This window comes from Leptopilina boulardi, unplaced genomic scaffold, assembly GCF_019393585.1.
Source record: "Leptopilina boulardi isolate dan_hultmark-lab unplaced genomic scaffold, ZJU_Lbou_2.1 LbouV2_382, whole genome shotgun sequence".
NCBI lineage: Eukaryota > Metazoa > Arthropoda > Insecta > Hymenoptera > Figitidae > Leptopilina > Leptopilina boulardi.
In genome coordinates, this window is record NW_026137954.1 from 238,593 (window position 1) to 265,594 (window position 27,002).

At 27.2% G+C, this 27,002-nt stretch overlaps 1 protein-coding gene across 1 annotated transcript; it reads left to right on the forward strand.

Annotated features, from left to right (window-relative positions):
• The first annotated feature begins 727 nt into the window (after positions 1-727).
• On the forward strand, positions 728-25,989 carry LOC127288262 (luciferin 4-monooxygenase-like). Its single transcript, XM_051315616.1, has 8 exons — positions 728-886; positions 1,441-1,569; positions 16,050-16,257; positions 18,597-19,078; positions 21,644-21,821; positions 22,104-22,328; positions 22,431-22,660; positions 25,610-25,989. Exons 1-8 carry the CDS (start codon positions 875-877, stop codon positions 25,763-25,765), a joined length of 1,620 nt encoding a protein of 539 aa, XP_051171573.1. The 5' UTR covers positions 728-874; the 3' UTR covers positions 25,766-25,989.
• Positions 25,990-27,002: the final 1,013 nt, after the last annotated feature.

Below are 27,002 nucleotides of genomic sequence, written 5' to 3' on the forward strand. Positions count from 1 at the left end.
TAAAATATAAATATTATACAAACGCTAGAATTTAAAATTTCTTTGCTTTAAAATTGAAACTATAAAATATAATATACATACTACTGTGAACTTTTAAATATATGTATTAGGTAAGTGTTGACTTAAAATTTTTTTACATTAAAATATTTGAACTATATAGTGCGTTATATGGAAACTATTGATAATTTAAATTATAAGTCAATGAATTAATCTAGAAAATTATTAGAATTTTTTGTTACCCATTGTATTTTAAATATTACAATATTTAAATTGAAAACTGCAAATTGAATTGTAGAATATTTCTTAATTTAAGAAATGTTTTATTTTATTTTAAAAATATTATATTCTAACTTTAAGAATAAAATGCATGGCAAATATTCTTAAATACGCGCCAAAAAGATATTCTTAAATTTAGAGTATAATTTTTCCAGTATATTTAAATAAAAGTTTGTTTGCCTTGAAAAAATTAGCTTATATTTATTTCAAAAGTAGAATTTTAAAAAATAAAATTATTATTATTTTATTAATTCATTACAAAGAGTGGCACGTAACATAATTATATAAATTACCAAAATAATAGCTATTACAGTAATAACTTATTATTACCTAGCTGATTAAAATAATAAATAACCACCAATCACTTTATTTTTAGTGTCGCTATTAAATTTTATTTCATAATCGTCATTAATATTTTAATGATTAACTACTTAAGTAAATGAACGGAAGAACAATTTTCCGCAGACTATAAAATTATTCAATATAAAAAGTGGGGTAATATCGCTACTATAAATCCTCTTTACGGATCGAGATCTTCAGTGTTTCCGTAGAGATTTAAACCGTGAAAATATAATGTGTTAATATTAAATTAAGTGACATGGCTTCAAAGGTATTTTAAATTTTTGACAGAACATTATACTAATAGTAATTTGAATTTTTCGTGTAGAGTATTTACATGAAATCAACAATTAAATACAAATGTTTACAAGATTAACTTTGAATCACATATTTTGTTATTAATTATTTTATAATTTTTATTATTTAATTCTTTTTTTAAAGCATAAAATTTCTAAATCGAATTATGTTTAATTAAAATTGTATTTCGTACAACAAAACAAATGAGTAGTATTTAAATTGTCCTTGGGTTACGTTAGGTCACCTCTTATCAAATCACAAAATTTCTAATAAGGTCTACCATATAATATTCAGATTAATCTTTTTCGATTGTATAATACATTATGGTAAATCATTTTTTATCGCGTTTAAGACAAGATACTTTTTTTTTTTATTTATTTAAACTATATAAAATACTTTGCCTGACAATGATTATTATTTATTTAATATTGGTCATTCTTCCTCCACTGTACAGAGAAAAGTCAAATTATTTATAAATAATACTAATAATAACAATTATTATTATAGTAATAACAATAATTTTTTTAGGAAAACTCACTATTTGTAATTGAAAACAATGTCATCAAAGGTCAAAAGCTACCTCCGCTGGCACCTGATGTTCGTCTAAATGAAGTATTGTTGGAAAATTTAAAAAACAATCCAGATTTTATTGGACAAGTAATGAAACATTAATTTATTTAAAACAAAAATGTGTATAAAAAAAGATTTCAATAAGATTTTATCTAACGATAAATGCTTAGATAAATCTTTAACCTATAATAGGAAATCAATTTATTAATAGCTTGTAAATTGTTTTTTAATCAAACAATAAATATGCAACATTATCTATATTTTGTCTTTCGGGAATAAGAGGCGTAATACCTTAATTTATTTTTGTGTTGGCTATCAATGTGTACATATTGCAAGTCATTGAACTAATAATCAAGTAAAAACAATCAAAACTGCTTTGTAATGTTTCTCCTTTTTTTTTTAATTATTTGAAAATAATAAATAATATCAATTGTAAATTCGAAAATGGAATTTGTAATTAATCTAAAATAATAATAAAATCAATAATAATTATGACAAAAAAATTAATAACATAGCAACAACATAGTTAAATTACTAATTACTTATAAAATATAAAATCATCCAAATTAATAGAAATACAATCAAGCGACAATGAACATCAGAATAATTTCTATTTTTAGAAAAACTGGATAGAAACCAATTATAGCCAATTAACCCGTTCTAAGCTGCACGTAACACCCGAGTGGACACAAAACGTTCTATGTTCCAATATAACGTTCTTATAACGTTTTTAAAAAGTTAATGTTTGTTCACATAATGTTCTGAAAATGTTTTATATTTTCCAAAAGTTTTCGGAAAATGAAATGTTCTTAGAATATTTGTTAAACAGACCGAATTCGGTTGACATTCGTTTTGAGGTCAAAAATCTCAACAAATTAATAAAAATATGGTAAAAACAATTACTGTAAGTTATAAATAGATATCCAAAGTGTTAATTTGTGCAATATTTTTGATAAATTAGACAATAATTAACTATAATAATCTTGGTATTCATTCATTCATTCATTCATTCCGTCCGGACCCCTGCTGGGTTTTCGGTGACAGAGAAAAGAACAAGTTATGGAGAGAGAAAGATATACCTTTATTTTGTAAATGAGGGTTCGCTTGACCTGCAATCTTTTAAAGAGGATTAATTAATAACTCTGAGGACCCAGGTAATAATTTCTTTTTCCCTTTATCAAGTTAAAAAACTATAAAGAAAGTCTAAAACTAAAAAGGTATCGCATACCTTTCTTTCTTACACCAAGGAATATAACATAAGTACTTCTTCGTTTAACATTGCGTTTCTCTATCTAGACAATTCAAAATGGCATAAGATCACTTTTTTTCAATTTTATATATTTTTGTCCACTTTTTGGTATTACCATAAAGTTTGAACTCTTTTCCACATAATGCATATATTCTATTTAAATTATATTGTGATTAAATAGAAAAATTTCAAGTTTTTGGAACTTGATACATTTTTCTTGTTTTCAAGGTTTGTGTTAAACAGTGGGACACCTATTATTAAATAATGAATATTTGTTTCAATAATAATATTCTGCTTCATACATTATAAATATATATGTTTTGCATTAAATAACGTTAACAAATGTTGCAAAACACTTATATTTTAATAATATTTTACATTTTTATAATACGATGCCAAGTTTCATATAAAAAATTGTTATTATTTTTTTTTACGTTTACAGTACTGCTGATTATACGTCATAATTTCGTCATAACATAAAAACAATTTGGAGGAAAATTTGAATAGTCGTTCTCTTATCAAGTGTTATTTTTCAAATTTTGCCGAACAATAATTGTAATAATTATAAATTTTGAATTTTTTAATGTTTTTTAGCATAAAAAATCACATTTTTAGTCCCTGTGTAAGTATAAATGCGCTTGCGTATAGATAGTGTGTTGTCATAAACATGGTTTACATTTAAATTTTGGTCGAATTTCTTTAGCAGTTTTTCAGAAAATTAAAGTGACCTACTGTTTAAACTGTCCCACTGTTTATCACTCTCCCCTACCTGTATTAGAGCCCCAGAAAATTTTAATAAAAAAATTTAAAAATTATTACCTGGCCCCTCAGAATTAATCTTCATTAACAAAGGCTCTATTGTCCAAGAATTGGTATTGTTTGTGGTAATTGTTCTGAGAGTCTAATACTGGTATATACATATTTTTTTTATTTTGAAAACAGAAAGAAAGAAGAGTAAGATTTTTAGGCGAAGATATTCTTATGTTATTTTGAATCCTCTAGATAGAGAAATGCATTATTAAATGAAAATTATATGTTATATTCCTTGATGTGAGAAAGAAAGATATACATTACCTCTTCAGTTTTTTACTTTTATCTTTATATTTCCTTGTGATAATACACGGAAAAAATTTCGAGAGTTAATCTTCATTAACAAAGGTTCTATTGGCCAAGGGTTGGTACATCTTTATTTTTCTATATAATAAATGTGAAAAAAGAAATTATTACCTGGGTCCTCAGAGTTAATCCCCATTAACAAAGGTTCTATTGTCTAATGGTTGGTTTTTTTGTGGTATTTGTTCAGGGGTTTTAATACAGGTATAAATACGTATATATGTTATTTGTAATGAACTACTGATTACTCATATAAGAGTGTCCTTTTTGCACTTATTGGCTGATCAGTAGTTACTGATTCATAGTTACTCATAGTTCTCTTATTCTTTTGGATATTTGGTAGATTTATTGGATAAAAGGCAAAATTGGTTATATTGGATTAAAGGCAAAATTGGTTATATTTAGTAAAAGGTAAAATTAATTGTATTGAATTAAAGGAAAAATTGCTTATTTTTAATAAAAGGTAAAATTGGTTGTATTGAGTTAAAGACAAAATTGGTTATATTAGAGAGAGTGAGCAAAAGGGTTAAAGATATTTAGATTTTCATGAATCAAAAATAAAATTAAACGAAGTATACTATGGCCAACATAAAAGAGTATGTTATTTTAAGTGATAAAGATTTAAAAATTATTGAAAATAGAAATAAATTGTTAAATTACATGCATATGTACAAATTTGAAGAATTATTAAGAAAAGATTCCAATTCATTTTTCAATGTGCAAAGTACTTTGTATGTACAAATGCTTGATTTTATTGTCCCAATTAGAGAAGGTGATAAACATATTAAAATACTTTTTAGCGGTAATAACAATTATGGTCACTGAATTTATGTTTATTACGATAGAGTAAGGCTTTATATTTTTGATAGCCTTAATGAGGGGTGTTTAAATGTGCATCAAATAAAATGTTTAATTAGATTGTTCCCTTTTAAACCAACAGTAGTTTTTGAAGCTGTTAATCAACAACTTTTTGGTAGTGTTTAGTGTGGAGTATATGCAATAGCATTTGCAACATCTGTATTATTTAACGTAATGCCAAACCGTATAAATTATGAAACTGATAATAACAAAATGAGAAACCATTTTAAGTCAATGTTTGAAAATAATCGCTTAAATTATTTTCTGGCAGTAAGAACGTCTCACAATAGGAATTCGATAATAGAGAATAATTAGAACCGTCTTTTCATAAATTGAACTTAGGAACATAAAAACTATATTTTAAACTCTTGTTCTGTTTTTAATACTTTGCACAGTAATAATATTAACAGAGTTCTATTAACACAATATTTAAAAATTAAACATTCTCTAAATGATACTAGTGAAAAGAAAATAATTTGTACAACTGATAATAATGTGAACAAAATTTCACCACATGAATATTTAAAAATGAAGAATTTTCTGAGTAAAGAAAATGATAAAAAGATAATTCGAGCAATTAAAGAGAAGGGAAGAAAAAGGGAGGCAAGGCGCGAAGTTACATATGAGTAGAAAATAATAAGACAGGAGAATGAGAGATTGAGAAAACGTAATCGTAATAAAACAGATATAAAAAAGAAAGAGCGCAAAAAAAAATTTGACATGCAAAAAAAAGAAATTATCTATAAAAACTGAAGATGAAAATAAAATACGCAAGGATAAAAATTTGGCATGAAGGAAAAGCAAAATATCAATGGAAACTCAAGATGAAAAGAAAGTGCGTCAAAAAAATAATTTGTCATGTAAGATGAAAAAATTTTCTACGGAAACGGAAGATGAAAAGAAAGTGCGTCAAGAAAAGAATTTGGCATGTAAAAACGATAATTGGAATAAAAAAACTGCAGGAGTTGAAATAATGTTTTTTAAAGATTTCAATGAAAGTAAAGTTCCACAGAATTATTTAGGTTTAATAAATGTAGAATGTAAGTTTTGTAATGCGTTACATTTTTTGCGTGAAAGACCGTCACATAGATACATCACCTAGGAATGTCCCCGTGAAGAGGACATTATGATATCGCCTGAATGTCACAAAAATATTGCCGCTTGATATCAGCTTGACATTCGAGCAATATTCCTTGCTACTTGGGTGGTAGATCCAATATAAAGAAATTTTTTTTACATTTCTAATATTAAATTTTTTTAAAAAAAAGTGAATAAAAAATATGGTTAATGCACACTAGCAACGTAGTCGGCCGCTTGCGGACGACAAAGTTGCTAGTTAACTATAATAATCTTGGTATTCATTCATTCATTCATTCATTCATTCATTCCGTCCGGACCCCTGCTGGGTTTTCGGTGACAGAGAAAAGAACAATTTATGGAGAGAGAAAGATATATCTTTATTTTGCAAATGAGGGTTCGCTTGACCTGCAATCTGTTAAGAAGGATTAATTAATAACTCTGAGGACCCAGGTAATTATTTCTTTCTCCCTTTATCACGTGAAAAAGCTATAAAGAAAGTGTAAAACTGAATAGGTAACGCATACCTTTCTTTCTTACACCAAGAAATATAACATAAGTACTTCTTTGTTTAACATTGCGTTTCTCTATCTAGACGATTGAAAATGTCATAAGAACATCATCGTCTAAAATCTTAATCTTCTTCCATTTTTGTTTTAAAAATAAAAAAATATTCATTTATACACTACCGTCCGAAATTGTGCGAACTCTGCTTTTTCAACAACTATAAAACTGTTCAAATCTTCAAAAATATTAAAACTAAAATTTTTTCCTCTTTATTTTATTAAAGCTAATAAAATTCTGAAAGAAATGACACCTTGACAAAGAGAATATGTTAATTTTTCAATTAGATATCTAAGAAAAACCCAATTTTCAATGTTTTTACTATTTTTTTTATTTCTCTGGCAAAAATTAATATTTTTAAACGTTCTTAGGCTCATTGAAATCGTATTTTGTTATGCAATTCAAATTATATAAAACAATTCATGTACACATTCTTCCCTAGCGTATGCAAACCGTGAAAGTTGGCTCATAAAATGTCAAAAAATTTAAATTTAATTCTATAATAAAATATAATGTTTAAAAATCAAGTAAATATATCATTCTAAACTTCTCTGATTTATGTAAGTAAATTTAAGATTTATACATTTTACTGATCATTTTTTGTCATATAAATATTAATCACAATTTTTTGACATTTTCTGAGCCAACTTTCAGGGTTTGCATACGCTAGCGAAGAATGTGTACATGAATTGTTTTATACAATTTGAATTGCATAACAAAATACGATTTCAATGAGCCTAAGAACGTTTAAAAATATTAATTTTTGCCAGAGAAATAAAAAAAATTGTAAAAACATTGAAAATTGGGTTTTTCTTAGATATCTATTTGAAAAATTAACATATTCTCTTTGTCAAGGTGTCATTTCTTTCAGGATTTTATTAGCTTTAATAAAATAAAGAGGAAAAAATTTTAGATTTAATATTTTTGAAGATTTGAACAGTTTTATAGTTGTTGAAAAAGCAGAGTTCGCACAATTTCGGACGGTAGTGTATGTATATATGTATGTAGGGGAGAGTGACAAACAGTGGGACAATTTTTTTCAAAGAGATATTAATATGTCAATTTTATATATTTTTGGACACTTTTTGGTACTACCATAAAATTTCAAGTTTTTGGAACTTGATACATTTTTCTTGTTTTTAAGGTTTGTGTTAAACAGTGGGACACCTATTATTAATTATTAAATAATGAATAATTGTTTCAATAATAATATTCTACTTCATACTTTGTAAAAATATATGTTTTGCATTAAATAACGTTAACAAATGTTTCAAAACACTCATAATTTAATAATATTTTAAATTTTTATAATTTTTTATTACATTTCATTATGTACTCCGAGTTAATCTTCATTAACAAAGGTTCTATTGGCCAAGGGTTGGTACATCTTTATTTTTCTATATAATAAATGTGAAAAAAGAAATTATTACCTGGGTCCTCAGAGTTAATCCTCATTAACAAAGGTTATATTGTCCAATGGTTGGTTCTTTTGTGGTATTTGTTCCGGGGTTTTAATACACGTATAAATACGTATATATGTTATTTATAATGAACTACTGATTACTCATATAAGAGTGTCCTTTTTGCACTTATTGGCTGATCAGTAGTTACTGATTCATAGTTACTCATAGTTCTCTCATTTTTTTGGATATTTGGTAGTTTTATTGGATAAAAGGCAAAATTAATTATATTGGATTAAAGTAAAAATTGGTTATATTGAATTAAAGGAAAAATTAGTTATAATTAGGAAAAGGTAAAATTAGTTGTATTGAATTAAAGAAAAAATTGGTTATATTGAATAAAAGGCAAAATTGGTTATATTAGAGAAAGTGAGCAAAACGGTTAAAGTTATTTAGATTTTCATGAATCAAAAATAAAATTAAACGAAGTATAATATGGCCAACATAAAAGAGTATATTATTTTAAGTGATAAAGATTTAAAAATTATTGAAAATAGAAATAAATTGTTAAATTACATGCATATGTACAAATTTGAAGATTTATTAAGAAAAGATTCCAATTCTTTTTTTAATATGCAAAGTGCTTTGTATGTACAAATGCTTGATTTTATTGTCCCAATTAGAAACGGTGATAAACATATTTAAATACTTTTTAGCCGTAATAACAATTATGGTCACTGAATTTATGTCTATTACTATAGAGTAAGGCTTTATATTTTTGATAGCCTTAATAAGGGGTGTTTAAATGTGCAGCAAATAAAATATTTAATTAGATTGTTACCTTTTAAACCAACAGTAGTTTTTGAAGCTGTTGATCAACAACCTTTTGGTAGTGTTGAGTGTGGAGTACATGCAATAGCATTTGCAACATCTATATTATTTAACGTAATGCCAAACCGTGTAAATTATGAAACTGATAATAACAAACGAAAATGATAAAAAGATAAATCGAGCAATTAAAGAGAAGGGAAGAAAAAGGAAGACAAGGCGCGAAGTTACATATGAGCAGTAAATAATAAGACAGGAGAATGAGAGTTTGAGAAAACGTAATCGTAATAAAACAGAAATAAAAAAGAAAGAGCGCAAAAAAAATTGACAGGCAAAAAAAAGAAATTATCTATAAAAACTGAAGATGGAAAGAAAATACGCAAGGATAAAAATTTGGCATGTAGGAAAAGAAAAATATCAATGGAGACTCAAGATGAAAAGAAAGTGCGTCAAGAAAATAATTTGTCATGTAAGAAGAAAAAATTTTCTACGGCAACGGAAGATGAAAAGAATGTGTGAAGAAAAGAATTTGACATGTAAAAACGATAATCGGAATAAAAAAAGTGCAGGAGTTGCAATAATGTCTTTTGAAGATTTAGATGAAAGTAAAGTACCACAGAATTATTTAGGTTTAATAAATTTAGAATGTAAGTTTTGTAACGCGTTACATTTTTTGTGTGAAAGACCGTAACATAGATACATCACGGAGGAATGTCCCCGTGAAAAGGACATTATGATATCGCCTGAGTGTCACAAAAATATTCCCTGTTGATATCAGCCTGACATTCAAGCAATATTCCGTGCTACTTGGGTGGTAGATCCAATATAGAGAAATTTTTTTTTACATTTCTAATATTAAATTTTTTTGAAAAAAAATGAATAAAAAATATGGTTAATGCACACTAGCAACGTAGTCGGCCGCTTGCGGACGACAAAGTTGCTAGTTTTACTAATAATGTGTAAAGTGTAAAAATGCTCACTTTTCAATTTAAAAGTGAGTGAAATTTCATTTTTTTTTATGAAAAACACTGAAATTAGTAAAGGTAAGATTTTATTATATTTGAAAAATTAAATTGTATATTTATTAATAAAGTGATTTTAATTAGTGTTTAATAATAAAAAAGGGTTTTATAAACAAAATTCATAAGTTTCTACAAACTTATATAATTATATATAAAACCTTATTTTTATTATTACCCACACAGAACAATATCTTGCTGAAAGCTTCTCTTGAGTTTAAACCTAAGATTCGTTAGCTTACAGCGTAAACTTCAGGTGAGGTTAAGGTGAGCTGCAAATGTCCTATTTACCGTAAGTTGCAGTGTAAGATTGTATTCAGCTTACAGTTAAGCTTACTATAACCTTACTGTAAGCTTCCCGTAAACTTACTGCAAGCTTCGTGTAGTCTTAATGTAAGCTTACATGTAAGATTACTGTAAGCCACATGTAAACATACTTTAAGCTTACACAACTGTTAATTAATATACTAATAAATATTAACTATAATAATCTTGGTATTCATTCATTCATTCATTCATTCCGTCCGGACCCCTGCTGGGTTTTCGGTGATAGAGAAAAGAACAAGTTATGGAGAGAGAAAGATATATCTTTATTTTGCAAATGAGGGTTCGCTTGACCTGCAATCTTTTAAAGAGGATTAATTAATAACTCTGAGGACCCAGGTAATAATTTCTTTCTCCCTTTATCACGTGAAAAAACTATAAAGAAAGTCTAAAACTAAAAAGGTAACGCATACCTTTCTTTCTTACACCAAGGAATATAACATAAGTACTTCTTCGTTTAACATTGCGTTTCTCTATCTAGACAATTCAAAATGGCATAAGATCACTTTTTTTCAATTTTATATATTTTTGTCCACTTTTTGGTATTACCATAAAGTTTGAACTCTTTTCCACATAATGCATATATTCTATTTAAATTATATTGTGATTAAATAGAAAAATTTCAAGTTTTTGGAACTTGATACATTTTTCTTGTTTTCAAGGTTTGTGTTAAACAGTGGGACACCTATTATTAAATAATGAATATTTGTTTCAATAATAATATTCTGCTTCATACATTATAAATATATATGTTTTGCATTAAATAACGTTAACAAATGTTGCAAAACACTTATATTTTAATAATATTTTACATTTTTATAATACGATGCCAAGTTTCATATAAAAAATTGTTATTATTTTTTTTTTACGTTTACAGTACTGCTGATCATACGTCATAATTTCGTCATAACATAAAAACAATTTGGAGGAAAATTTGAATAGTCGTTCTCTTATCAAGTGTTATTTTTCAAATTTTGCCGAACAATAATTGTAATAATTATAAATTTTGAATTTTTTAATTTTTTTAGCATAAAAAATCACATTTTTAGTCGCTGTGTAAGTATAAATGCGCTTGCGTATAGATAGTGTGTTGTCTTAAACATGGTTTACATTTAAATTTTGGTCGAGTTTCTTTAGCAGTTTTTCAGAAAATTAAAGTGACTTACTGTTTAAACTGTCCCACTGTTTATCACTCTCCCCTACCTGTATTAGAGCCCCAGAAAATTTTAATAAAAAAATATAAAAATTATTACCTGTCCCCTCAGAATTAATCTTCATTAATAAAGGCTCTATTGTCCAAGGATAGGTATTGTTTGTGGTAATTGTTCTGAGAGTCTAATACTGGTATATACATATTTTTTTTATTTTGAAAACAGAAAGAAAGAAGAGTAAGATTTTTAGGCGAAGATATTCTTATGTTATTTTGAATCCTCTAGATAGAGAAATGCAATATTAAATGAAAATTATATGTTATATTCCTTGATGTGAGAAAGAAAGATATACATTACCTCTTCAGTTTTTGACTTTTATCTTTATATTTCCTTGTGATAATACACGGAAAAAATTTCGAGACGTCGGACGTGCCGATGTCAATGTAAACCTACTGTACATTTCATTATGTACTCAGAGTTAATCTTCATTAACAAAGGTTCTATTGGCCAAGGGTTGGTACATCTTTATTTTTCTATATAATAAATGTGAAAAAAGAAATTATTACCTGGGTCCTCAGAGTTAATCCCCATTAACAAAGGTTCTATTGTCCAATGGTTGGTTTTTTTGTGGTATTTGTTCCGGGGTTTTAATACAGGTATAAATACGTATATATGTTATTTGTAATGAACTACTGATTACTCATATAAGAGTGTCCTTTTTGCACTTATTTGCTGATCAGTAGTTACTGATTCATAGTTACTCATAGTTCTCTCATTCTTTTGGATATTTGGTAGTTTTATTGGATAAAAGGCAAAATTGGTTATATTGGATTAAAGGAAAAATTGGTTATATTTAGTAAAAGGTAAAATTAATTGTATTGAATTAAAGGAAAAATTGCTTATTTTTAATAAAAGGTAAAATTGGTTGTATTGAATTAAAGACAAAATTGGTTATATTAGAGAGAGTGAGCAAAAGGGTTAAAGATATTTAGATTTTCATCAATCAAAAATAAAATTAAACGAAGTATACTATGGCCAACATAAAAGAGTATGTTATTTTAAGTGATAAAGATTTAAAAATTATTGAAAATAGAAATAAATTGTTAAATTACATGCATATGTACAAATTTGAAGAATTATTAAGAAAAGATTCCAATTTATTTTTCAATGTGCAAAGTACTTTGTATGTACAAATGCTTGATTTTATTGTCCCAATTAGAGAAGGTGATAAACATATTCAAATACTTTTTAGCGGTAATAACAATTATGGTCACTGAATTTATGTTTATTACGATAGAGTAAGGCTTTATATTTTTGATAGCCTTAATGAGGGGTGTTTAAATGTGCATCAAATAAAATGTTTAATTAGATTGTTCCCTTTTAAACCAACAGTAGTTTTTGAAGCTGTTAATCAACAACTTTTTGGTAGTGTTTAGTGTGGAGTATATGCAATAGCATTTGCAACATCTGTATTATTTAACGTAATGCCAAACCGTATAAATTATGAAACTGATAATAACAAAATGAGAAACCATTTTAAGTCAATGTTTGAAAATAATCGCTTAAATCATTTTCTGGCAGTAAGAACGTCTCACAATGGGAATTCGATAATAGAGAATAATTAGAACCGTCTTTTCATAAATTGAACTTAGGAACATAAAAATTATATTTTAAACTCTTGTTCTGTTTTTAATACTTTGCACAGTAATAATATTAACAGAGTTCTATTAACACAATATTTAAAAATTAAACATTCTCTAAATGACACTAGTGAAAAGAAAATAATTTGTACAACTGATAATAATGTGAACAAAATTTCACCACATGAATATTTAAAAATGAAGAATTTTCTGAGTAAAGAAAATGATAAAAAGATAATTCGAGCAATTAAAGAGAAGGGAAGAAAAAGGGAGGCAAGGCGCGAAGTTACATATGAGTAGAAAATAATAAGACAGGAGAATGAGAGATTGAGAAAACGTAATCGTAGTAAAACAGATATAAAAAAGAAAGAGCGCAAAAAAAAATTTGACATGCAAAAAAAAAGAAATTATCTATAAAAACTGAAGATGAAAAGAAAATACGCAAGAATAAAAATTTGGCATGTAGGAAAAGCAAAATATCAATGGAAACTCAAGATGAAAAGAAAGTGCGTCAAGAAAATAATTTGTCATGTAAGAAGAAAAAATTTTCTACGGAAACGGAAGATGAAAAGAAAGTGCGTCAAGAAAAGAATTTGGCATGTAAAAACAATAATTGGAATAAAAAAACTGCAGGAGTTGCAATAATGTCTTTTAAAGATTTCAATGAAAGTAAAGTTCCACAGAATTATTTAGGTTTAATAAATGTAGAATGTAAGTTTTGTAATGCGTTACATTTTTTGTGTGAAAGGCCGTCACATAGATCATATAGATACATCACCGAGGAATGTCCCCGTGAAAAGGACATTATGATATCGCCTGAATGTCACTAAAATATTGCCGCTTGATATCAGCTTGACATTCGAGCAATATTCCTTGCTACTTGGGTGGTAGATCTAATATAAAGAAATTTTTTTTACATTTCTAATATTAAATTTTTTTGAAAATAAAAGAATAAAAAATATGGTTAATGCACACTAGCAACGTAGTCGGCCGCTTGCGGACGACAAAGTTGCTAGTTATTTATTAATATTTAACTATTTTTCACACCAGATGATAATATATATTGTGATGTAGGATATACTATAAAAAGCTATAATAAACTATTGCGCATGAATAATTGTTTAATTTATTTATTAACATTTATTAATAATGTAAGCTTACATAGACGAAGATTACAGAAAGTTTACGGGAAGCTCACAGTAAGGTTATAGTAAGCTTAACTGAAAGCTGATTACAATCTTACACTGCAGCTTACGGTAGATAGGACATTTGCAGCTCACCTTAACCTCACCTGAAGTTTACGCTGTAAGCTAACGAATCTTATGTTTAAACTCAAGGGAAGCTTACAGCAAGATATTGTGCTGTGTGGTAAACACTAATTAAAGTCACTTTATTAATAAATAGACAATTTAAATATTTAAATATAATAAAATCTTACCTTTTTCGACAATTTCAGTGTTTTTTAAAATACTGTTTAAAACTGGCTTTTAAACTTTTAAATCGGCATCAGGTAAGCACACATAATTAACACTTTGGATATCCATTTTATTACATATTATAATCATTGTTTTCACCATATTTTACTGACTTTTTGAGATTTTTGACTTCAAACCGAATGTCAACCGAATTCGGTTAGCATTCGGTTTGCGAGATCCACCAGGGAAGTTGAAAATTTTTTTCTGTCTTTGAAATATTTTTGTACCCAATAATGAAGAAAAACTGAATTTTTATTTTTCTCAATTTCATTGAAATTTAAAACATAAATTGTCCTATCTTAAACAAATCTTTACGAAATTAAGTGAAATTTGTTATACTTACGTATATATTTAGGTCCACAAAAGCCGACAAAATTATTACAAATTTAAAAAAAGTTAATTGTTTAATTATTTTTTAATAAAACTTGAGGCGTTTGAGAATTTATGGTTTCTCAACTTCAGCGACAAAAAGTATGCAGGAAACTTTTAAATTAAGGGGACTTTCTGGTTTAGAATTGACAAAAAAGGAAGGTTTTAAAACTTTTATTGTAAGAACAGTATTAAAGAAATTGTAAAAACTATTTTTGGACATTGTAGCACATTGCGTAGAGAAAATTTAAAAAATATGTTTGAGTGTATTTAGTTCAATTTCATAGCTGTAGGTGGCGTCTTCCAAAAGATACCTTTTTTTGGTACGTTAGATTCCGGGCAACCTGTAATACATAAATTCAAGTTCCAAACGGGAATCTCTTCATAAGGATTTATTCTGGGGCCTAAACCTCAAAAACGATTTTTTTTAAAGGTTTTTTTATTTTTTATGTACATTTTTCTCAAAAACTCGCAAAAACGCCGTGTTTTTGGGTCAATTTACCTCCATATAAAAACACAGGGGGTAGAAATATGAGTTTTTAGAGGTTTAGGCACCAGTTTTTTAAATAAAGATTTGAAAAATTTTTGGGATTTCAAAATCGGTTCGGTAGATTTCGAGAAAAGCTCTGTACCAGTTTGAAAAATGAGTTTTCGAGAAAAACGCGTTCAAGGTTTTCATAACATAATTCATTGAGTCATGAATATCAAACAACTTTTTATTACAACAGAACTTCGTATCCAGCTGTTTTCGGGGTCGCTGATTACGAATTTGATGTCCGTTTTTGAAAATTCAAAATGGCGGATCCAATATGGCGGACGAAAAAATAAAAATTCAACCGGATTTGCTTAAAACTTGCGACCCCAAAAACCCCCGAGTAACAAGTTTTAAGCAAATCCGGTTGAATTTTTATTTTTTCGTCCGCCATATTGGATCCGCCATTTTGTATTTTCAAAAACTGACATCAAATTCGTAAGCAGCGACCCCAAAAACCCTCGAGTAACATGTTTCAAGCTAATATCAATAAAAGAGGAACACCAAATATGTAAATAAGATAACTGTAGATTGTTGTTGAAATACATACCGTCATAAATAGTGTTATAACTTTTGTTTTTGTACATATTTTTTAAAAAACGTTTTGGGACAGTAATTCTATGACACTGTGGAACATTTTTAAGCAAAAAAAAAAATCGATTTTTTTGAAATTCTAAACCAGAAAGTCCCCTTAAAAGAACTTCCTGAGACAATGTTTATTAATCTAAAAAAGTTTTCTGTGAAGTATGAATGCATTTCATATAAAACTTTAGGAAATATGACCCAAAAAATATAACTTAACATCTTTGTAAAATTGTTATAATACTTAATAAGTTAATTACCATAAATATTGGTCACAAAAAATGTTCATAAGAAAGCAAAGTGTTCATGAAATGAACCGAAAAAGTTAATACTTCAACTTGGCAGCGGTTTTTTTTTATTTACTTTAGTATGTCTTGTAATTATAGATCGATGCACAAACTGGAGAAATGTGGACATATGAAAAATTGACGGATGCCAGTATTCGTTGTGCTTTATGGCTTAAAAAGCAAGGAATTAAACCTGGTGATATAGTAACAATCTGCTCTCATAATCACATTCGAACTTGGGCCCCTTTTTGTGGAATATTTTTCATCGGAGCTAATCTCAATCCTTGGTTCCACGATTGGTCAGCTGGTAACTAAATTTATTTAGAAATCTACCCTGTGGGAACGAAAATATGAATTGTCTTTAGGACATCCTTAAGACGTATATCCCTGATTAAAATTTCGGTCTAATTTCAAATTAAATACAGACAGATCAGTTCGGATTAGTCCATAAATTGTACGAAAACAATCTGAAAATGATCTGTATTAGTCAGCAATCAGTCTGAATGAAAAGATTAATCTGAGATCAGTCCGGAATAGTCCGAAATTGATATGAAGTAAATCCGCAATTAGCCCGCAACAATTTTATTTTAGTTACATCAAAAAACAATCCAAAATGAGTCCAGAATAATCCAGTATGTGTATGTAAACTATCCCTATAACTATTAAAGAATCCCTAGAGGTTCCTACATAGGATCCTTAAAGGTTCCCAGAGCGATCCTGTTAAGAATCCTATGCAGGATCCCACTGGGCTCCCTACAGGATATTGAAACCATAGAGATATAAGAATAGAGTACGCAAGCGAGCAAAAGGAGCGATAGTCGTTTTAGAGAGAGACAGCGGTTTTATCGGCCTACTGTCTTTCCTTCTCTGGTAACGCATGCGCGGTTGCGAAACAGCTGAAAGCGTGTAGGAATGTTTTATACTCTGCAAAAACATTGTTTATTATTTAATACTAGCGCCGCCGACGGCCGCAAGCGGCCGTCTTCGTTGCTTCTGTTCCTTTTTCAATTTCCATTTTATTCATTCCATTTTAAAAAATGATTTAATTTCATCTTGTGTTTTTTATTTCATATCGATTCAAAATGTAAAAAAAATTATGAATGTGAAATAAGAGAGATTGATTTACGCTATAATCGCTCTTGCACTAATGATTTTCTGCTTTTTTTATTTATTTTAAATTATACTCATCTTTATGCTACTCCGTACTAATTAACTTATAATTGTTTATAGTCTGTTGATTACATACTTTATTAATGGATTTTATTTAAGGGTTCTATTTTATAAACTTTTTGGATAAATAATTTAAATTTCTGATAAATTGTAAAGTATAATATACACAAAAGAATTACAATTTCTGTTAACTGGAAAATTAACAATAATTTTTTTATTTTTTAATTAAAACTGGCAATAATTTTGAACATCATTTCTAAGAGGGTGTTACACCCAGGTAGAAAAATTAACATTACTAACGTTACTGATGTTACTAACGTTAGTACATATAAAAAAATAAAGAAAATGTTTCTAAATTGTATTTTTGCAGAAACTTGTCGAAAATCGACCACCAGGAAGTATATAATGTTCATACCCGCACTTTTTATAATTTTCATTTCTATTATCACTTCCACTTTTTTATTTTCATTACCGTTTCCACTTTCACTTTTTCTAATTCTCATTCGCACTTCCATTCCCACTTACACTCTTTCTAATTCTCATTTCCACTTCCACTTTTTTATTTTCATTACCACTTGCACTTTTTCTAATTTTTATTCCCACTTCCCTTTTTCTAATTTTCATTTCCACTTCTACTCCATTTTTTCCACTTCTAATTTTCATTAGCTGTTACCATTTCGACTAAAACTCTTTCTAATTTCCATTTACACAACCATTTCCACTTTTTTTAATTACCATGGATGGAAATTAGAAAAAGTGAAAGTGATAATGAAAATTTAAAAAATTAGGAATGGAAGTGGGAGTGAAAATATAAAAAAGTTGTAATGAAAATAAAAAAGTAAAAGATGAAATGGGAATGAAAATTGGAACAAGTGGAAGTGAAAGTGTGAATGAGAATTAGAAAAAGTGGTAGTGTCAATGAATATAAAAACCTGGAAGTGGAAATAGGAATGAGAATAAAAATTAGAAAAAGTGGAAGTGGCAATGAATATAAAAAAGTGGAAGTGGAAATGGGAATGAAAATTAGAAAAAGTGGAAGTGAAGTGGGAATGAGAATTAGAAAGAGTAGAAGTGAGAATGGAAGTACGAATGAGAATTAGAAAAAGAATAAGTGGAAATGGGAATGAAAATTATAAAAAGTTTAAGTGGAAGTGAAAGTGGTAATGGGAAAGTAGTGGCAAAGTTTCTGTGAAAATATATTTTAGAAACTCTTAATTTTTTTATAGGTACTAACGTTAGTAACATTAGTAATGTCAGTAACATTAGTAACGTTAGTAACGTTAATTTTTTCACTTGGGCAGGTTTAAATTTGGATAATAAATTTTTAGTATAAATAAATAGAAAATTGGAAAAAAATGTGCAAAAAAAAACTGCAACATCCATGAAGAAAGAATTTTAAAATGTTCATCAGAATTATTTAAATAAATTATTACAATGATTTAAATTTTATTTATGAGAGATAAATATTATTTTCAGAAACGGCTAAATATTTCTTAAATCTTACAAAACCAAAAGTTATATTTGCTAATGAAAAATCAGCAAAAATGCTTAAAGAAGTTGCTAAACAAGAGAATGTAAATACGAAAATTGTCGTTTTTGGCAAAGTTCCAGGACTTAATTCCTTTAATGATATTATTAAAGAAGGAAGTGCAAAAGAGGTTGAGAATTTTCAGTGCTATCCAGTAAAACATGACGATAATGCCTTAATATTGTTCTCATCCGGAAGTACTGGTTTGCCTAAAGGTGTACAACACACATATCGAGCTATACATTACAACATGTACAGATTCAATTGTAGATTTGAAAAAAGAAAAACATGCATCATGATGCATACTTCATCATTATATTGGATATCCGGTACTTTTTGCACCTTGCGCAGTTTGTCAAATATCTTTCCAGCAGTTATTATGAATAATCCAACACCTGAAGAAGTTTGTCAAGCAACCCAAAAATATAAGGTTTTATTTGTTTATTTCAAGAAATCATTAAATTAGGTCCATGACACGGAAATTCTATTTCCCCTTCGATTTGATTGGTTGAGAATCATTTTCATATCTTTCTGTTTGAAATCCTTTGAAATCAATATTATTACTACAATTTTATGAAACAAAATTAAACTTTGTGTTCACTTTCGATTTGAAATATCTGTTTTAAAATTATCTAACTAAATAATTTTGTTGATTTTTAAGAAATGGATTATTCTTGTGGTATATTTTTTATTATTTTTACTTATATTTTATATATTAATTTTAATTTGTAATTTAAACTATTTAGTACATTATTTTATACTAGTTCTGCCGTGCTGATGAAGAAAGTCAGTAATCGACATTTTTATCGAAAATGAGTTTTTTATATCACTGGATTCGTTATGAAAAAAGGAATCTAGCTGTAGTAATATTTTTTATTAATGTTAATTAATTAGTGTTTAATTACAGTGATTTCGCGAAATCATTTTGACAGAGTCCGTACTTGCAAGCAAAAATAGTCGGTAAGTGCTATTACTGCTCGAAAATGATGACGTATTTACGAACTTTACTGGAAGCAGAGTCCGCAAGGGCAAGTACTGCCAGTAAATGTGGTCTGACTTGACTAGAAATACTGATGCCATGGGCCGTAAGAGCAAGTACGGACTCTTTGCCTCAAGTATTTCTGGCGATAAAGGACCAACTTTCCTGATGGAAAAAGTCCGTACTTGCATTTCTACAAATAACATTACATTAACTTAAGTAATTTAATTATTTATTATTAATCTAAAATAAATAAACATTTAAATGAAAATACTAATTTTAATTAATTTAATAATAATAATAATAATAATAATATAACATTAACAACTATAAACAACCATTATTAAAATAAAAAATCAACATCATTTAAAATAATTTGATAAATTCAACAAAATGACTGATAATAATATATTTGTTTATAATTAAATATTATATTTCAGTGACAATTGAATTTTATTTTGTCTAATATTTTCTGAATTTCTTTCAGTTCAATAAATTAATAATAATTAAGAAATTAAAGAAAAACTATTATTAATTTATTTGTAAATTATTATTTATTACACTTCTGTACTTTTTTAAATAACAACAATCAAAAATTGTAAAAAATATAAAAGCCTAATACTTTTTTCCATAGTCACAAGATAGAATATACGTAATAGGCTGCAAGTACGGACTCTATGGTCGTGACGTCATCGAGCCGTAGGAGCACTTACGGACTCTGTGACAGTATTTTCAGGATTTTAAAATTAATTTTTGGCAGTAATCGACATTTTGTTTATAAAAAATGAAAATTTTGAAATTTTTTTTGCGCCATTAAATAGAGCATGCCAAAATTAGTTAAGTACCGTTGTAATTATTTTAATAACTTTTATATATTAATTATGCTAGTTAAAAACGCGTTTCTTTAAATATCTCGAAAACACTCTAAATGCAAGTACGGACTTTCTTCATCAGCACGGCAGCAGTTTGTTTGAATTTTTATTTATTATTTTGTAATTAAAAGTTTATTTGAATTTTTTGTTTTCTGACTCCATATACTATTTCTCCAATATATGTATGGGTGTCTTTTTGGATGTTTATTCTATGACAGTTCTTATATCATGACGATTGTGAGAATGATTTATTGAATTTTTATATTCATCTTGTTTTGGTAATAATTTGGTATTTTTATTTTATTATTTTCATTTACTTTTTTTCTGTATATTATGTGTTTCGTTTTTTTATTTCTTTGTATTTTTGTCAAATTTTTAAATTTATTTTATGTTTAGTTTAATCAATTATTTTTTAATTTTTTGTTATCTTTATTTATTATTTTTATTTTTCATATTGTTGTTTTTTTTGTAATTATTTTTGTTTTATTATTAGACACCCGAAAGAGGAAATCATTTTGATTTCAAAACGTTGGAGACAGTTTATTATCATCTATTTTTCCAAATATCATCGTTTTTATTATTAACCTATCTTAATACAGTCGACTCTCGATAATTAAACATTCGATAAGTTGAATTTTTCGGTAATTTGAAGTTGGATGTCGGTCCCTTGAAAAACTCTCGATAATTTGAAAAAAACCAATGGGTTTAGGTACACTCGATAATTAAAAATCGTGTTTAAGCTAATTTGTCCTTGGAAGCTCTATAATTTGAAGTCAGTAATACCAAACTTTCGATAATTTGAATTTCTGTCAGCTCAGGACGCTCTATAAATTAAAGTTAGTCAATTTAAACTTTTGAATTTCTTTAAAATGTTATTTAATATTTTTTTCAGACTTTTTGTGTCAATAGAAAATTTTCTAGATGAAGCACGTTTAAGTGCATTTAAGCAATCCAAACTGTCATTAATTTGAATTTTCTCAAACTTCCTCTCCATAATTAAAACATTCGATAATTAAAACTCTCGATTACTTGAACTATTTTCGGTGCCCCTTGAAATTCAAATTATCGAGAGTCGACTTTCGATAGAAATAATCAGTGATTATCACAAAAATAAAAGTTTTTTATATCATTTTATTATATTTAGATTCAGTGGCTGTTTTTGGGAACTGGAATTATTAACGATATGTATAAATCAGGTTTGTTGGAGAAATATGACTTATCAACAGTAGAAGAAATAGCTACAGGAGGTGCAAAAGTTCAACCTCAAATTACAAAAAAAGTTAATAGTCTTTTGAAAAATGGAGAAGTACTTCAAGGATACGGTATGTATAAAATTTACACTTCCTAAAATTTTTGGGTTGCAAAATCAAAGTTTTAATTCCAAAATTTAAATCAGTAAAATCAATAGGTAAATAGGTCAATAGGTGTAACATACAATTTCAGAAATTCAATATGAGGATTTAAAAAATCCAATAAAAACCCTAAAAAAGGGTTTCGTTGCTATTAATTAACGCTTTTATATTAATTAATGAAAATATTCTAATCAATTTTTGCTTGCAATATTTTCAACCCACTAATTTACTATAAGACTCAACTCATTCTAGGTATGACTGAACTAGGAACAATTGCTACTATACAAAATAAGGGTCACAATAATCATGATTCTTGTGGTATAGTATGTTTCGATTTAGAATTGAAAATAATTGATGTGAATACTAACAGAATTCTAGGCCCAAATGAAAAAGGTGAAATTTATCTTAAACAAGAGCATATGATGAAACACTATTTTAATAACCCAAAAGCTACAGAAGAAGCAATTGATAAAGATGGTAATAATAACAAATTATTTCTACAGCATTTTTTTATATTCATGAGAATTTAAGTATCTCTATTACCATAATCTTTTGAATAGTAAAATACGTCCAATATAGGTTGGCTTCACACTGGAGACATGGGATTTTACGATGAGGAAGGAAATATCTTTATTGTTGAAAGGTTAAAAGAAGTAATCAAGTACAGAGGTCACCATATTTCTCCAATTGAAATTGAAAGTATTCTTATAAAACATCCGAAAGTATTGGAAGCTGCAGTGGTACCAGTTCCTCATTCAACAGATGATGAACATCCACTTGCATTTATTTCAACATTAAACAATTTTAAGGTACTTTAATATTATTATTATTAATAATATAATAATGTGTATTGATTATCTCCTAAAAATCATTAATTAAAATTTTCATTTTAAATAATTTTATTAGAAATAATTAGTTTTTAAACGAATTTTCATATTTTGAATTACCATATGACAGAATTTCTTTTTATACTAATTTTTAATTAAAAAAATTTGTAGCTACCAAATTTTTGTTTAGCAGAATTTTTATTTTATAGTCATTCAATTTACATGACTTTTTATTTAAGAGAATTTTAATTTTACAGAATTCTCATTCAATCAAATTTTGAAATGACAGAAAATCCAATTCACCGAATTTGAATTTTTCCGAAATTACAAATGGTCGAACAAACAATCGAAAGAAAGATTTTGGCGCAATTTTTAAAATTGGCCAATCACGAATTTCTTGATAATTTCTAATTGATCAATTTTAAAAATTGCGCCAAAATCTTTCTATCGATTGTTTGTTCGGCCATTTGTAATTTCGTACAAATGAAGATTCTATCAATTAAAACTTCGTACAAATAAAAATTCGGTGAATTTGAATGTGTCATTGAAAAATTTGAATCAGTTAAAATTTGATTGAATAAGAATTCTGGTAAATTAAAATTCTTTTATATAAAAAATCATGTAAAGAAAATGACTGTTCACAATGTGAACCTTTATTAATGCATTTATGTATATGTCACTAAAAAAAATGTAATACATGTAAATTTTGCAAATAATGCAAATTGTAACGAAAAAATTTAAATGTGGAAAATAATTATTTATTAAAGAACAAATATAAAATTAATTTAAATATTGTAATATTACTTCTCATACTTCATTAAAAATAACAGATTTTTTTTAATAGTTACTATTTTAATTAATTTTTATTCGTTATTTTAACAAATAATTATCTTCTATGTTTAACATTTTTTATTACAATTTAATAATTGTAAAATAAACTATATCTAAATAAGCGATTATCTGCTGAGATGTATTTCATCAAAAAAGAAGGATACAATAGTTTAAATAAAATGACAGATTTAGAAAATTTTGAGAGTCGTATGAAATAATATTGAATTATATATCTATCAATTTAAAATAATAAAGTGCTCGTATAATTGTTTTTGTTTTTGCTCTGCTCATTTTGCAAACTTATTGTAAGGAGTCGATAGTGTTTGCAGTTCAGTTTAAAAATTGATGTTGCAAACAGCACACATATTTTATTTTAACACGAGGTTGAAATTGAAATTCTGTCTAAAATGTATAAAAAAATTATGAAATTAATAGTATAATTATTAAAATCAATAAGTCCCCACATAGCACCATATTTTGCAGGAAGCTAACAGATAACTAACGGAAGATTTAAATTAAATTTTCCAGAAATTTTCGACGCGAAAATTGAGTGAAGATTTAAATTAAAGTTTCGTGAAATGTTTGGCGTAAAAGTTGAATAAAAATTTAAATTAAATATTTATTAAAAATTTATACCGAAAGTTGAGTGAAAATGTAATTTAAATATTCAGTCAATTTTTGTGACGAACATTTCCTAAAAAGTTAAATTAAATTTTCAGAAAAGGTTGGACGAAAATATTTGTAAAAGATACAAAAATAATATTTAAGAAGTATTAATATTATTATTAATATTAATAATAGTAATAGATAGATAGATAGATAGATCTTTATTATTATTATTATTATTTTTATTATTATTATTATTATTATTATTATTATTATTATTATTATTATTATTGTCAATAAAAAAATTTACTATCTAGGATTAAAAATAAAATAAATAATATATAAACATTGTTGCTCTGCTTTGATTCACATTGAATCAAGCACTGCATGCTTGTTGAGCAAGAACTTTTGAAAACAAATTATGGGGTGCTGGGGATTGAACCTACATTCGCCGCGCGCTAGCTAGAGACCCTAACCACTACACTACAGATATCTGGCTGAAAAAAAAAATCTTCCACACACTCTACAACTAACTGATAGACAAGTGATCCAACTTATCGACTCAAAAGTCGATAATATAAAGTTGTAGAGTGTGTGGAAGATTTTTTTTTTCAGCCAGATATCAGAAGCACAGGTGTAGAAATAAATATTTTTTTTTAAATTGTACTGAATGAAATTCAATAGAATCTTTCTTTTTTAATTACATGGAAATTTTCATTAAAATCTTTAGAATACTTACCGGAAATAGTTTTAAAGAAACTTAATAAGCAAACTTCTTGTTAAATAACAATTCAATATTTCACAAACATTTCTTTGCACTCTTTTAGAAAACTTACTACGATAACTTTTTGGAAGCTATCACGGATAAGTTAATAGCGGGGGACATATAGATCTACAGGGAAGCTAACGGGAAACTAACCGTCAAAATTTCCGAACTTAACACTGTTAGTTATCTGTTAGCTTCCTGCAAAATATGGTGCTATGTGGGTCCCAAGTAGCACGATATATCAACCAAATGTCACGGTGATATCACCGGAGAATGTCACCGTGACATCATGAAAATGTCAAAATGTCCGCCTTACGGTGATATCTAACGGTGACATCGAGGTGATATCATGGTGACATCAAGGTGATATCACAGTCATATCACCGTGATATCATGTTGATATTTTACAGGGATTTAAAATTTTTAATAATTTAAGAAATAATAATAAATAAAAAAAATAATAATTTTTAAAAAATTTTAAATCCCTAAAATATCAACATGATATCACGGTGATATCACCGTAATGCGGACATTTTGACATTTTCCTGATGTCACGGTGACATTCCCCGGTGATATCACCGTGACATCTGGTTTATATATCGTGCTACTTGGGGTTCTATGCATTTTAAGGTTATTATTGTTGAACAATTATAAAAATTTGATGTATTTATTAATTTCAATTTATTACATTCACAGCTCTTCCTTCTTAAAATTTCTTTACATTGCAGATATCAGAAGAGGAACTTTTAAAAATGACCTCAATTCTTGGTGATACTAAAAGACTACGTGGTGGAATAAAATTTTTGGATATACTACCTAAAACACCATCTGGGAAAATTAACAAAAGTAAACTGAAGGAAATGGCAAAAGTTTATGCCCTTTAATGAACAATAAAATTTAGTAAAATAGATAAATGTAGATAAAACTAATTATTCCACTCTATTTTAAACTTTCAAAAAACAAAATAATATTAATTTAAAATTTTGAGTTATTTGCGGATTTTCGTTTTATTAACATATATTAGGAAGTTTTTTTTTACTTTATCGTGTCAACAAAGTATTTTGTGATGGTGAAAAGTTGTTTGAAATACATTTTTTGTGTTACGAAATTGATTTATTTTGGTATATGGTAATAAATTATTTATTTTTCGCACGATAAAAACAGTTTGCAGTTTGTGATTGAAATTTTTCAAAGTAAGTAAATAATTTTACGTAAATACAATTCTGATGAAAAAATTGAGAAGAATTGTTTGCTTAATGAATTTTGAAAGAAATTAATTATTTAAATAAATTCCCTACAAAATTGCATATGTGTTTTCATTTTTAAATATTATTTTTTGTAGTCATTAATTAACATTTATAATTGTTTATAAAACAACTAAATGCAGTTTTTCTTCCCGCGTTGATTGGTATCAAGAACTGAATTTGTTGTAATTATCAGACATTCAAATTATGCAACACGCATTATTAGAGACACCTTTAGTTCAAGTACACAAGTTATTCACACTAACACACACACAGTTATAGTTTCTGTCTACACACGCTACTGAATGTACGCTCGTCGACAACGGTCTATTTAATATTCAACTTTATTTGTATTTAATTAATAAATCGGTTAATAAACGTTGTTATAACCAACAGGTTATGGGCCCACCCCCACAGCACCGAAAATTTCCTGAAAATTTCCTAAAGATTTATTTGGAAACTTCGGAAACTTTAATTTCAAAGTTTAGAGAAAATTGTATAAAGATTTAAATGTCCAAAATGAATAAATGTTTGGCGTAAAACTTGACGGAAGATTTAAATTAAATTTTTCAACGCATCACAGACTCAAAAAGGGGAAGCGGCATCAACAGTCGAAAACAACACTCAATTGAGTGAGTTCGATAAACTTCACCAAAGGTATGTTCATTTGAATGAATCAGATTTACACAAACTTCTGTTAAAAATATTGTTCATGGATTGAAATTCAAATGAGGAGATAAACTCCCTCAATGTGAAACTTGCATCCTGGCAAACAAACATCCAAACCTTTCCCGAAGAATTTCTTATCAAAAAGTGATAAACTACTCGAATTGATACATTCAGATGTCTGCGGCCCTATGAGAACAAAAACTCTCGG

Bases quoted from the DNA above. Each gene is read 5' to 3' on its own strand.
- LOC127288262 (XM_051315616.1), top strand. The intron at 1,570-16,049 runs GTAATGAAACAT...TTGTAATTATAG, and splicing joins ATCCAGATTTTATTGGACAA to ATCGATGCACAAACTGGAGA. The intron at 16,258-18,596 runs GTAACTAAATTT...TATTATTTTCAG, and splicing joins GTTCCACGATTGGTCAGCTG to AAACGGCTAAATATTTCTTA.